Source organism: Oncorhynchus mykiss, chromosome 13, assembly GCF_057628025.1.
Source record: "Oncorhynchus mykiss isolate SJ-2025 chromosome 13, ASM5762802v1, whole genome shotgun sequence".
NCBI classification, from domain to species: domain Eukaryota; kingdom Metazoa; phylum Chordata; class Actinopteri; order Salmoniformes; family Salmonidae; genus Oncorhynchus; species Oncorhynchus mykiss.
In genome coordinates this window covers 12,035,001-12,050,000 of record NC_143034.1, presented here as the reverse complement: position 1 = coordinate 12,050,000, position 15,000 = coordinate 12,035,001, and the positions used below count along the sequence as shown (strand labels likewise).

At 36.5% G+C, this 15,000-nt stretch overlaps 1 protein-coding gene across 1 annotated transcript in view; it reads right to left on the bottom strand.

Annotated features, from left to right (window-relative positions):
- Positions 1-15,000, bottom strand: part of LOC118940259 (adhesion G protein-coupled receptor L1) — a 91,768-nt gene that overhangs the window by 44,864 nt on the left and 31,904 nt on the right. The window contains 2 exon segments of the mRNA XM_090195137.1: positions 2,071-2,180; positions 2,595-2,724. Of these exon segments, the coding sequence (XP_090051263.1) occupies positions 2,071-2,180; positions 2,595-2,724 (240 nt within the window).

Below are 15,000 nucleotides of genomic sequence, written 5' to 3'. Positions count from 1 at the left end.
TGGTCCACTTCTACTGGCATCGGAGGAAAAGAAGGAGAGAGAGAAAGAGAAGTCAGAGGATGAGGGGAAGAAAGAGAAAACTGAGATCGTAGAAAATAAAAGTTACGTTTGGGACTTTCCATCCATCCATTGCACAGCTTAATCAAAGACCCTCCCTCCACTCACCTTCCATCCCTCCCTCCACTCTCCTTCCATCCATTCCACAGCTTAATCAAAGACCCTCCCTCCCCTCTCCTTCCATTCCTCCCTCCAATCTCCTTCATCCATTCCACAGCTAATCAAAGACCCTCCCTCCACTCTCCTTCCATCCCTCCCTCCACTCTCCTTCCATCCATTCCACAGCTTATCAAATACCCTCCCTCCACTCTCCTTCCATTCCTCCCTCCACTCTCCCTCCATCCCTCCCTCCACTCTCCTTCCTTCCATCCCTCCCTCCACTCTCCTTCCATCCCTCCCTCCACTCTCCTTCCATCCCGCCCTCCACTCCTCCTTCCATCCCTCCTTTATCCCACCATCCCTCCCACTCTCCTTCCATCCCTCCCTCCACTCTCCTTCCATCCCTCCCTCCATTCTCCTTCCATCCCTCCCTCCCTCTCCTCTATCCCTCCATCCACTCTCCTTCCATCCCTCCCTCCACTCTCCTTCCATTCCTCCCTCCACTCTCCTTCCATCATCCCTCCACTCTCCTTCCATCCCTCCCTCCACTCTCCTTCTATCCACCCTCCACTCTCCTTCCATCCCTCCCTCCACTCTCCTTCCATCCCTCCCTCCACTCTCCTTCCATCCCTCCCTCCACTCTCCCTTCCATCCCTCCCTCCCTCCACTCTCCCACCATCCCTCCCTCCACTCTCCTTCCATCCCTCCCTCCACTCTCCTTCCATCCCTCCCTCCACTCTTCTTCCATCCCTCCCTCCACTCTCCTTCCATTTCTCCCTCCACTCTCCTTCCCATCATCCCTCACTCGCCCATCATCCCTCACTCTCCTTCATCCCTCCTTTCCTCCCTCTCAATCTCTCAATCCATCCATCCCTCCTTCCTCCCTCCTCCATCCATCCCTCCCCCTCCCTCCTCCCTCCACTCTCCATCCATCCCTCCTCCCTCCCTCCTCCCTCCACTCTCCATCCATCCCTCCTCCCTCCCTCCTCCCTCCACTCTCCTTCCATCATCCCTCCACTCTCCTTCCATCCCTCCCTCCACTCTCCTTCTATCCCACCCTCCACTCTCCTTCCATCCCTCCCTCCACTCTCCTTCCATCCCTCCCTCCACTCTCCTTCCATCCCTCCCTCCACTCTCCTTCCATCCCTCCCTCCACTCTCCCTCCATCCCTCCCTCCACTCTCCTTCCATCCCTTCCTCCGCTCTCCTTCCATCCCTCCCTCCACTCTCCTTCCATCCCTCCCTCCACTCTCCTTCCATCCCTCCCTCCACTCTCCTTCCATTTCTCCCTCCACTCTCCTTCCCATCATCCCTCCACTCTCCTTCATCCCTCCTTCCTCCCTCTCAATCTCTCAATCCATCCATCCCTCCTTCCTCCCTCCTCCATCCATCCCTCCTCCCTCCCTCCACTCTCCATCCATCCCTCCTCCCTCCCTCCTCCCTCCACTCTCCATCCATCCCTCCTTCCTCCCTCCCTCCCTCCTCCCTCCACTCTCCATCCATCCCTCCTCCCTCCACTCTCCATCCATCCCTCCTCCCTCCCTCCTCCCTCCACTCTCTATCCATCCCTCCTCCCTCCATCCATCCCTCCTTCCTCTCTCCTCCTGTGGAGAAAACAGTGGAGTTTTTCATGATGGACAAAATAAAGCTGAAAAAGAAGAAAGTTGTTGCTGTTTTTTAAAAATAAAACACACACAGTCAAATAATAAATCAGCAATTGTTCCTCGCTGGTAAATCTGTAATAAAACAGAGTTAGAGCTCAGTGTGTCTGTGTGTACGTGTATGTGTGAGTGTGTGTGTGTGTGTGTGTGATTATGTGTGTGAATGTGTGTGTGTGTGTTTATGTGTGTGTGTGTATGGTGTGTTTCTGTGTGAGTGTGTGTGTGTGCATTTGTGAGTGTGTGTGTGTACTTACTGTAAGGAACACATTCATACTGTATCTCCAGGTATTTGTATGTACCAGGACAGGGGTCTGGAAACACATCTACTCCTGCTATCACTACACACTGGGTCCTGTTGTTACACCTAGAGAGACAGAGATGTAGGAGGGAGAGAGAGAGGGGGAGGAGGTAGGAGGGACGAAGGAGAGAGGGAGAGAGGGAGAGAGGAGGGAGAGAGAGCGGGAGAGAGGGAGGAGGAAGATAGGAGGGAGGAGATTGGGAGGGAGAGAGAGAGAGAGAGAGAGAGAGAGAGAGAGAGAGAGAGGGAGGGAGGGAGAGAGAGAGAGCAAGAGGGAGAGAGGGAGGGAGGGGGGAGAGAGGGAGAGAGAAGGGAGAGAGGGAGAGAGGGAGAGAGGAGGGAGAGAGGAGGGAGAGAGAGCGGGAGAGAGGGAGAAGGGAGATAGGGAGGGAGGGAGAGGGGGAGAGAGAGTAGTAGTATTGATTGGGGCTTCAATGAAAACAGTGCTGAGAACCGAACCACTGTTACACACATACACACCTCTGGGCCATGATCTTGAGTGCGTCTGGGAGGTAACACTGTGTGTTCTCCATCTGAAATTGGTCCGCGTCACAGATCTTATCGTCCGTGCGTCCGTAGTTTGCTGTCTCAATCATTATGACGTCACTTCCTGGAAACGGTCATTTCCCAGGAAGACAAAAATATATGAATTCAGCTGTTTAAAAGTATTTTCAAAAGTATTGGAAAAGTTAAACAAAGGGTCAAATATAAAATGTATCATTCTGGTAAAGCAGTGAGACTAGTTATAATGTATCATTCTAGTAAAGCAGTGAGACTAGTTATAATGTATCATTCTAGTAAAGCAGTGAGACTAGTTATAATGTATCATTCTAGTAAAGCAGGGAGACTAGTTATAATGTATCATTCTAGTAAAGCAGTGAGACTAGTTATAATGTATCATTCTAGTAAAGCAGTGAGACTAGTTATAATGTATCATTCTAGTAAAGCAGTGAGACTAGTTATAATGTATCATTCTAGTAAAGCAGGGAGACTAGTTATAATGTATCATTCTAGTAAAGCAGTGAGACTAGTTATAATGTATCATTCTAGTAAAGCAGTGAGACTAGTTATAATGTATCATTCTAGTAAAGCAGGGAGACTAGTTATAATGTATCATTCTAGTAAAGCAGGGAGACTAGTTATAATGTATCATTCTAGTAAAGCAGGGAGACTAGTTATAATGTATCATTCTAGTAAAGCAGGGAGACTAGTTATAATGTATCATTCTAGTAAAGCAGGGAGACTAGTTATAATGTATCATTCTAGTAAAGCAGTGAGACTAGTTATAATGTATCATTCTAGTAAAGCAGGGAGACTAGTTATAATGTATCATTCTAGTAAAGCAGTGAGACTAGTTATAATGTATCATTCTAGTAAAGCAGGGAGACTAGTTATAATGTATCATTCTAGTAAAGCAGTGAGACTAGTTATAATGTATCATTCTAGTAAAGCAGGGAGACTAGTTATAATGTATCATTCTAGTAAAGCAGTGAGACTAGTTATAATGTATCATTCTAGTAAAGCAGTGAGACTAGTTATAATGTATCATTCTAGTAAAGCAGTGAGACTAGTTATAATGTATCATTCTAGTAAAGCAGTGAAAGACTAGTTATAATGTATCATTCTAGTAAAGCAGGGAGACTAGTTATAATGTATCATTCTAGTAAAGCAGTGAGACTAGTTATAATGTATCATTCTAGTAAAGCAGTGAGACTAGTTATAATGTATCATTCTAGTAAAGCAGTGAGACTAGTTATAATGTATCATTCTAGTAAAGCAGTGAGACTAGTTATAATGTATCATTCTAGTAAAGCAGTGAGACTAGTTATAATGTATCATTCTGGTAAAGCAGTGAGACTAGTTATAATGTATCATTCTGGTAAAGCAGTGAGACTAGTTATAATGTATCATTCTAGTGAAGCAGTGAGACTAGTTATAATGTATCATTCTAGTAAAGCAGTGAGACTAGTTATAATGTATCATTCTGGTAAAGCAGTGAGACTAGTTATAATGTATCATTCTAGTAAAGCAGTGAGACTAGTTATAATGTATCATTCTAGTAAAGCAGTGAGACTAGTTATAATGTATCATTCTAGTAAAGCAGTGAGACTAGTTATAATGTATCATTCTGGTAAAGCAGGGAGACTAGTTATAATGTATCATTCTAGTAAAGCAGTGAGACTAGTTATAATGTATCATTCTAGTAAAGCAGTGAGACTAGTTATAATGTATCATTCTAGTGAAGCAGTGAGACTAGTTATAATGTATCATTCTAGTAAAGCAGGGAGACTAGTTATAATGTATCATTCTAGTAAAGCAGGGAGACTAGTTATAATGTATCATTCTAGTAAAGCAGTGAGACTAGTTATAATGTATCATTCTAGTAAAGCAGGGAGACTAGTTATAATGTATCATTCTGGTAAAGCAGGGAGACTAGTTATAATGTATCATTCTAGTAAAGCAGGGAGACTAGTTATAATGTATCATTCTAGTAAAGCAGGGAGACTAGTTATAATGTATCATTCTGGTAAAGCAGTGAGACTAGTTATAATGTATCATTCTAGTAAAGCAGTGAGACTAGTTATAATGTGTCATTCTAGTAAAGCAGTGAGACTAGTTATAATGTATCATTCTAGTAAAGCAGGGAGACTAGTTATAATGTATCATTCTAGTAAAGCAGGGAGACTAGTTATAATGTATCATTCTAGTAAAGCAGTGAGACTAGTTATGATGTATCATTCTGGTAAAGCAGGGAGACTAGTTATAATGTATCATTCTAGTAAAGCAGTGAGACTAGTTATGATGTATCATTCTAGTAAAGCAGGAAGACTAGTTATAATGTATCATTCTAGTAAAGCAGGAAGACTAGTTATAATGTGTCATTCTAGTAAAGCAGTGAGACTAGTTATAATGTATCATTCTAGTAAAGCAGTGAGACTAGTTATAATGTATCATTCTAGTAAAGCAGTGAGACTAGTTATAATGTATCATTCTAGTAAAGCAGGGAGACTAGTTATAATGTATCATTCTAGTAAAGCAGTGAGACTAGTTATAATGTATCATTCTAGTAAAGCAGTGAGACTAGTTATAATGTATCATTCTAGTAAAGCAGTGAGACTAGTTATAATGTATCATTCTAGTAAAGCAGGAAGACTAGTTATGATGTATCATTCTAGTAAAGCAGTGAGACTAGTTATAATGTATCATTCTAGTAAAGCAGTGAGACTAGTTATAATGTATCATTCTAGTGAAGCAGTGAGACTAGTTATAATGTATCATTCTAGTAAAGCAGGGAGACTAGTTATAATGTATCATTCTAGTAAAGCAGTGAGACTAGTTATAATGTATCATTCTGGTAAAGCAGTGAGACTAGTTATAATGTATCATTCTAGTAAAGCAGGGAGACTAGTTATAATGTATCATTCTAGTAAAGCAGGGAGACTAGTTATAATGTGTCATTCTAGTAAAGCAGTGAGACTAGTTATAATGTGTCATTCTAGTAAAGCAGTGGGACTAGTTATAATGTATCATTCTAGTAAAGCAGTGAGACTAGTTATAATGTATCATTCTAGTGAAGCAGTGAGACTAGTTATAATGTATCATTCTAGTAAAGCAGGGAGACTAGTTATAATGTATCATTCTAGTAAAGCAGTGAGACTAGTTATAATGTATCATTCTGGTAAAGCAGTGAGACTAGTTATAATGTATCATTCTAGTAAAGCAGGGAGACTAGTTATAATGTATCATTCTAGTAAAGCAGGGAGACTAGTTATAATGTGTCATTCTAGTAAAGCAGTGAGACTAGTTATAATGTGTCATTCTAGTAAAGCAGTGGGACTAGTTATAATGTATCATTCTAGTAAAGCAGTGAGACTAGTTATAATGTATCATTCTAGTAAAGCAGTGAGACTAGTTATAATGTATCATTCTAGTAAAGCAGGGAGACTAGTTATAATGTGTCATTCTAGTAAAGCAGTGAGACTAGTTATAATGTATCATTCTAGTAAAGCAGTGAGACTAGTTATAATGTATCATTCTAGTAAAGCAGTGAGACTAGTTATAATGTATCATTCTAGTAAAGCAGTGAGACTAGTTATAATGTATCATTCTGGTAAAGCAGGGAGACTAGTTATAATGTATCATTCTAGTAAAGCAGGGAGACTAGTTATAATGTATCATTCTAGTAAAGCTGTGAGACTAGTTATAATGTATCATTCTGGTAAAGCAGGGAGACTAGTTATAATGTATCATTCTAGTAAAGCAGGGAGACTAGTTATAATGTATCATTCTAGTAAAGCAGTGAGACTAGTTATAATGTATCATTCTAGTAAAGCAGGAAGACTAGTTATGATGTATCATTCTAGTAAAGCAGGAAGACTAGTTATAATGTATCATTCTAGTAAAGCAGGAAGACTAGTTATGATGTATCATTCTAGTAAAGCAGGAAGACTAGTTATGATGTATCATTCTAGTAAAGCAGGAAGACTAGTTATGATGTATCATTCTAGTAAAGCAGGGAGACTAGTTATAATGTATCAAGACTAGTTATAATGTATCATTCTAGTAAAGCAGTGAGACTAGTTATAATGTATCATTCTGGTAAAGCAGGGAGACTAGTTATAATGTATCATTCTAGTAAAGCAGTGAGACTAGTTATGATGTATCATTCTGGTAAAGCAGGGAGACTAGTTATAATGTATCATTCTAGTAAAGCAGGGAGACTAGTTATAATGTATCATTCTAGTAAAGCAGTGAGACTAGTTATAATGTATCATTCTAGTAAAGCAGGAAGACTAGTTATGATGTATCATTCTAGTAAAGCAGGGAGACTAGTTATAATGTATCATTCTAGTAAAGCAGGGAGACTAGTTATAATGTGTCATTCTAGTAAAGCAGTGAGACTAGTTATAATGTGTCATTCTAGTAAAGCAGTGAGACTAGTTATAATGTATCATTCTAGTAAAGCAGTGAGACTAGTTATAATGTATCATTCTAGTAAAGCAGTGAGACTAGTTATAATGTATCATTCTAGTAAAGCAGGGAGACTAGTTATAATGTGTCATTCTAGTAAAGCAGTGAGACTAGTTATAATGTATCATTCTAGTAAAGCAGTGAGACTAGTTATAATGTATCATTCTAGTAAAGCAGTGAGACTAGTTATAATGTATCATTCTAGTAAAGCAGTGAGACTAGTTATAATGTATCATTCTGGTAAAGCAGGGAGACTAGTTATAATGTATCATTCTAGTAAAGCAGGGAGACTAGTTATAATGTATCATTCTAGTAAAGCAGGGAGACTAGTTATAATGTGTCATTCTAGTAAAGCAGTGAGACTAGTTATAATGTATCATTCTAGTAAAGCAGTGAGACTAGTTATAATGTGTCATTCTAGTAAAGCAGTGAGACTAGTTATAATGTATCATTCTAGTAAAGCAGGGAGACTAGTTATAATGTGTCATTCTAGTAAAGCAGTGAGACTAGTTATAATGTGTCATTCTAGTAAAGCAGTGAGACTAGTTATAATGTATCATTCTAGTAAAGCAGTGAGACTAGTTATAATGTATCATTCTAGTAAAGCAGTGAGACTAGTTATAATGTATCATTCTAGTAAAGCAGGGAGACTAGTTATAATGTGTCATTCTAGTAAAGCAGTGAGACTAGTTATAATGTATCATTCTAGTAAAGCAGTGAGACTAGTTATAATGTATCATTCTAGTAAAGCAGTGAGACTAGTTATAATGTATCATTCTAGTAAAGCAGTGAGACTAGTTATAATGTATCATTCTGGTAAAGCAGGGAGACTAGTTATAATGTATCATTCTAGTAAAGCAGGGAGACTAGTTATAATGTATCATTCTAGTAAAGCAGGGAGACTAGTTATAATGTGTCATTCTAGTAAAGCAGTGAGACTAGTTATAATGTATCATTCTAGTAAAGCAGTGAGACTAGTTATAATGTGTCATTCTAGTAAAGCAGTGAGACTAGTTATAATGTATCATTCTAGTAAAGCAGGGAGACTAGTTATAATGTGTCATTCTAGTAAAGCAGTGAGACTAGTTATAATGTATCATTCTAGTAAAGCAGTGAGACTAGTTATAATGTATCATTCTAGTAAAGCAGTGAGACTAGTTATAATGTATCATTCTAGTAAAGCAGGGAGACTAGTTATAATGTGTCATTCTGGTAAAGCAGGGAGACTAGTTATAATGTATCATTCTAGTAAAGCAGTGAGACTAGTTATAATGTATCATTCTAGTAAAGCAGGGAGACTAGTTATAATGTATCATTCTAGTAAAGCAGGGAGACTAGTTATAATGTATCATTCTAGTAAAGCAGTGAGACTAGTTATAATGTATCAAGACTAGTTATAATGTATCATTCTAGTAAAGCAGTGAGACTAGTTATAATGTGTCATTCTAGTAAAGCAGTGAGACTAGTTATAATGTATCATTCTAGTAAAGCAGTGAGACTAGTTATAATGTGTCATTCTAGTAAAGCAGTGAGACTAGTTATAATGTATCATTCTGGTAAAGCAGGGAGACTAGTTATAATGTATCATTCTAGTAAAGCAGGGAGACTAGTTATAATGTATCATTCTAGTAAAGCAGGGAGACTAGTTATAATGTATCATTCTAGTAAAGCAGGGAGACTAGTTATAATGTATCATTCTGGTAAAGCAGGGAGACTAGTTATAATGTATCATTCTAGTAAAGCAGGGAGACTAGTTATAATGTATCATTCTAGTAAAGCAGTGAGACTAGTTATAATGTATCATTCTAGTAAAGCAGGGAGACTAGTTATAATGTATCATTCTGGTAAAGCAGGGAGACTAGTTATAATGTATCATTCTAGTAAAGCAGGGAGACTAGTTATAATGTATCATTCTAGTAAAGCAGTGAGACTAGTTATAATGTATCATTCTAGTAAAGCAGTGAGACTAGTTATAATGTATCATTCTAGTAAAGCAGGGAGACTAGTTATAATGTATCATTCTAGTAAAGCAGTGAGACTAGTTATAATGTATCATTCTAGTAAAGCAGTGAGACTAGTTATAATGTATCATTCTAGTAAAGCAGGGAGACTAGTTATAATGTATCATTCTAGTAAAGCAGGGAGACTAGTTATAATGTATCATTCTAGTAAAGCAGGGAGACTAGTTATAATGTATCATTCTAGTAAAGCAGGGAGACTAGTTATAATGTGTCATTCTAGTAAAGCAGGGAGACTAGTTATAATGTATCATTCTAGTAAAGCAGGGAGACTAGTTATAATGTATCATTCTAGTAAAGCAGGGAGACTAGTTATAATGTATCATTCTAGTAAAGCAGGGAGACTAGTTATAATGTGTCATTCTAGTAAAGCAGGGAGACTAGTTATAATGTATCATTCTAGTAAAGCAGGGAGACTAGTTATAATGTATCATTCTAGTAAAGCAGGGAGACTAGTTATAATGTATCATTCTAGTAAAGCAGTGAGACTAGTTATAATGTATCATTCTAGTAAAGCAGTGAGACTAGTTATAATGTATCATTCTAGTAAAGCAGTGAGACTAGTTATAATGTATCATTCTAGTAAAGCAGGGAGACTAGTTATAATGTATCATTCTAGTAAAGCAGGGAGACTAGTTATAATGTATCATTCTAGTAAAGCAGTGAGACTAGTTATAATGTGTCATTCTAGTAAAGCAGTGAGACTAGTTATAATGTATCATTCTAGTAAAGCAGTGAGACTAGTTATAATGTATCATTCTAGTAAAGCAGTGAGACTAGTTATAATGTATCATTCTGGTAAAGCAGGGAGACTAGTTATAATGTATCATTCTAGTAAAGCAGTGAGACTAGTTATAATGTATCATTCTAGTAAAGCAGTGAGACTAGTTATAATGTATCATTCTAGTAAAGCAGTGAGACTAGTTATAATGTATCATTCTAGTAAAGCAGTGAGACTAGTTATAATGTATCATTCTAGTAAAGCAGTGAGACTAGTTATAATGTATCATTCTAGTAAAGCAGGGAGACTAGTTATAATGTATCATTCTAGTAAAGCAGGAAGACTAGTTATGATGTATCATTCTAGTAAAGCAGTGAGACTAGTTATAATGTATCATTCTAGTAAAGCAGGGAGACTAGTTATAATGTATCATTCTAGTAAAGCAGGGAGACTAGTTATAATGTATCATTCTAGTAAAGCAGTGAGACTAGTTATAATGTATCATTCTAGTAAAGCAGTGAGACTAGTTATAATGTGTCATTCTAGTAAAGCAGGGAGACTAGTTATAATGTATCATTCTAGTAAAGCAGGGAGACTAGTTATAATGTATCATTCTAGTAAAGCAGGGAGACTAGTTATAATGTATCATTCTAGTAAAGCAGGGAGACTAGTTATAATGTATCATTCTAGTAAAGCAGGGAGACTAGTTATAATGTGTCATTCTAGTAAAGCAGGGAGACTAGTTATAATGTGTCATTCTAGTAAAGCAGGGAGACTAGTTATAATGTGTCATTCTAGTAAAGCAGTGAGACTAGTTATAATGTATCATTCTAGTAAAGCAGGGAGACTAGTTATAATGTGTCATTCTGGTAAAGCAGGGAGACTAGTTATGATGTATCATTCTGGTAAAGCAGGGAGACTAGTTATAATGTATCATTCTGGTAAAGCAGTGAGACTAGTTATAATGTATCATTCTAGTAAAGCAGGGAGACTAGTTATAATGTATCATTCTAGTAAAGCAGGGAGACTAGTTATGATGTATCATTCTGGTAAAGCAGTGAGACTAGTTATAATGTATCATTCTAGTAAAGCAGTGAGACTAGTTATAATGTATCATTCTGGTAAAGCAGTGAGACTAGTTATAATGTATCATTCTAGTAAAGCAGGGAGACTAGTTATAATGTATCATTCTAGTAAAGCAGTGAGACTAGTTATAATGTGTCATTCTAGTAAAGCAGTGAGACTAGTTATAATGTATCATTCTAGTAAAGCAGTGAGACTAGTTATAATGTATCATTCTAGTAAAGCAGGGAGACTAGTTATAATGTATCATTCTAGTAAAGCAGGGAGACTAGTTATAATGTATCATTCTAGTAAAGCAGGGAGACTAGTTATAATGTATCATTCTGGTAAAGCAGGGAGACTAGTTATAATGTGTCATTCTGGTAAAGCAGGGAGACTAGTTATGATGTATCATTCTGGTAAAGCAGGGAGACTAGTTATAATGTATCATTCTGGTAAAGCAGGGAGACTAGTTATAATGTATCATTCTGGTAAAGCAGGGAGACTAGTTATAATGTGTCATTCTGGTAAAGCAGGGAGACTAGTTATAATGTATCATTCTAGTAAAGCAGGGAGACTAGTTATAATGTGTCATTCTGGTAAAGCAGGGAGACTAGTTATAATGTATCATTCTAGTAAAGCAGGGAGACTAGTTATAATGTATCATTCTAGTAAAGCAGGGAGACTAGTTATAATGTATCATTCTGGTAAAGCAGGGAGACTAGTTATAATGTATCATTCTAGTAAAGCAGTGAGACTAGTTATAATGTATCATTCTAGTAAAGCAGGAAGACTAGTTATAATGTATCATTCTGGTAAAGCAGGGAGACTAGTTATAATGTGTCATTCTGGTAAAGCAGGGAGACTAGTTATAATGTATCATTCTAGTAAAGCAGGGAGACTAGTTATAATGTGTCATTCTGGTAAAGCAGGGAGACTAGTTATAATGTATCATTCTAGTAAAGCAGGGAGACTAGTTATAATGTGTCATTCTGGTAAAGCAGGGAGACTAGTTATAATGTATCATTCTAGTAAAGCAGTGAGACTAGTTATAATGTATCATTCTAGTAAAGCAGGGAGACTAGTTATAATGTATCAAGACTAGTTATGATGTATCATTCTAGTAAAGCAGTGAGACTAGTTATAATGTATCATTCTGGTAAAGCAGGGAGACTAGTTATAATGTGTCATTCTGGTAAAGCAGGGAGACTAGTTATAATGTATCATTCTTGTAAAGCAGTGAGACTAGTTATAATGTATCATTCTAGTAAAGCAGGAAGACTAGTTATAATGTATCATTCTAGTAAAGCAGTGAGAGTAGTTATAATGTGTCATTCTGGTAAAGCAGGGAGACTAGTTATAATGTATCATTCTAGTAAAGCAGTGAGACTAGTTATAATGTATCATTCTAGTAAAGCAGGGAGACTAGTTATAATGTATCAAGACTAGTTATGATGTATCATTCTAGTAAAGCAGGGAGAATAGTTATAATGTATCAAGACTAGTTATGATGTATCATTCTAGTAAAGCAGTGAGACTAGTTATAATGTACCATTCTGGTAAAGCAGGGAGACTAGTTATAATGTATCAAGACTAGTTATGATGTATCATTCTAGTAAAGCAGGGAGACTAGTTATAATGTATCAAGACTAGTTATGATGTATCATTCTAGTAAAGCAGTGAGACTAGTTATAATGTATCATTCTGGTAAAGCAGGGAGACTAGTTATAATGTATCAAGACTAGTTATGATGTATCATTCTAGTAAAGCAGTGAGACTAGTTATAATGTATCATTCCAGCAGTGAAAGACTAGTTATAATGTGTCATTCTGGTAAAGCAGGGAGACTAGTTATAATGTATCAAGACTAGTTATAATGTATCATTCTGGTAAAGCAGGGAGACTAGTTATAATGTATCAAGACTAGTTATGATGTATAATTCTAGTAAAGCAGTGAGACTAGTTATAATGTATCAAGACTAGTTATGATGTATCATTCTAGTAAAGCAGGGAGACTAGTTATAATGTATCAAGACTAGTTATGATGTGTCATTCTAGTAAAGCAGGGAGACTAGTTATAATGTATCAAGACTAGTTATGATGTATCATTCTAGTAAAGCAGGGAGACTAGTTATAATGTATCATTCTAGTAAAGCAGGGAGACTAGTTATGATGTATCATTCTGGTAAAGCAGGGAGACTAGTTATGATGTATCATTCTGGTAAAGCAGGGAGACTAGTTATGATGTATCATTCTAGTAAAGCAGGGAGACTAGTTATAATTTATCATTCTAGTAAAGCAGTGAGACTAGTTATAATGTATCATTCTAGTAAAGCAGTGAGAGTAGTTATAATGTATCATTCTAGTAAAGCAGTGAGGCTAGTTATAATGTATCATTCTAGTAAAGAAGTGAGACTAGTTATAATGTATCATTCTAGTAAAGCAGTGAGACTAGTTATAATGTATCATTCTAGTAAAGCAGGAAGACTAGTTATGATGTATCATTCTAGTAAAGCAGTGAGACTAGTTATAATGTATCAAGACTAGTTATGATGTATCATTCTAGTAAAGCAGTGAGACTAGTTATAATGTATAATTCTAGTAAAGCAGTGAGACTAGTTATAATGTATCATTCTAGTAAAGCAGGAAGACTAGTTATGATGTATCATTCTAGTAAAGCAGTGAGACTAGTTATAATGTATCAAGACTAGTTATGATGTATCATTCTAGTAAAGCAGTGAGACTAGTTATAATGTATAATTCTAGTAAAGCAGTGAGACTAGTTATAATGTATCATTCTAGTAAAGCAGTGAGACTAGTTATAATGTATCATTCTAGTAAAGCAGTGAGACTAGTTATAATGTATCATTCTAGTAAAGCAGTGAGACTAGTTATAATGTATCATTCTAGTAAAGCAGGGAGACTAGTTATAATGTATCATTCTAGTAAAGCAGTGAGACTAGTTATAATGTATCATTCTAGTAAAGCAGTGAGACTAGTTATAATGTATCATTCTAGTAAAGCAGTGAGACTAGTTATAATGTATAATTCTAGTAAAGCAGTGAGACTAGTTATAATGTATCATTCTAGTAAAGCAGTGAGACTAGTTATAATGTATCATTCTAGTAAAGCAGTGAAAGACTAGTTATAATGTATCATTCTAGTAAAGCAGTGAGACTAGTTATAATGTATCATTCTAGTAAAGCAGTGAGACTAGTTATAATGTATCATTCTAGTAAAGCAGGGAGACTAGTTATAATGTATCATTCTAGTAAAGCAGTGAGACTAGTTATAATGTATCATTCTAGTAAAGCAGTGAGACTAGTTATAATGTATCATTCTAGTGAAGCAGTGAGACTAGTTATAATGTATCATTCTAGTAAAGCAGGGAGACTAGTTATAATGTATCATTCTAGTAAAGCAGTGAGACTAGTTATAATGTATCATTCTAGTAAAGCAGTGAGACTAGTTATAATGTATCATTCTAGTAAAGCAGTGAGACTAGTTATAATGTATCATTCTAGTAAAGCAGGAAGACTAGTTATAATGTATCATTCTAGTAAAGCAGGAAGACTAGTTATAGTGTATCATTCTAGTAAAGCAGTGAGACTAGTTATAATGTATCATTCTAGTAAAGCAGGAAGACTAGTTATGATGTATCATTCTAGTAAAGCAGTGAGACTAGTTATAATGTATCATTCTAGTAAAGCAGTGAGACTAGTTATAATGTATCATTCTAGTAAAGCAGGAAGACTAGTTATAATGTATCATTCTAGTAAAGCAGTGAGACTAGTTATAATGTATCATTCTAGTAAAGCAGTGAGACTAGTTATAATGTATCATTCTAGTGAAGCAGTGAGACTAGTTATAATGTGTCATTCTAGTAAAGCAGTGAGACTAGTTATAATGTATCATTCTAGTAAAGCAGTGAGACTAGTTATAATGTATCATTCTAGTAAAGCAGTGAGACTAGTTATAATGTATCATTCTAGTAAAGCAGTGAGACTAGTTATAATGTATCATTCTAGTAAAGCAGTGAGACTAGTTATAATGTATTATTCTAGTAAAGCAGTGAGACTAGTTATAATGTATCATTCTAGTAAAGCAGTGAGACT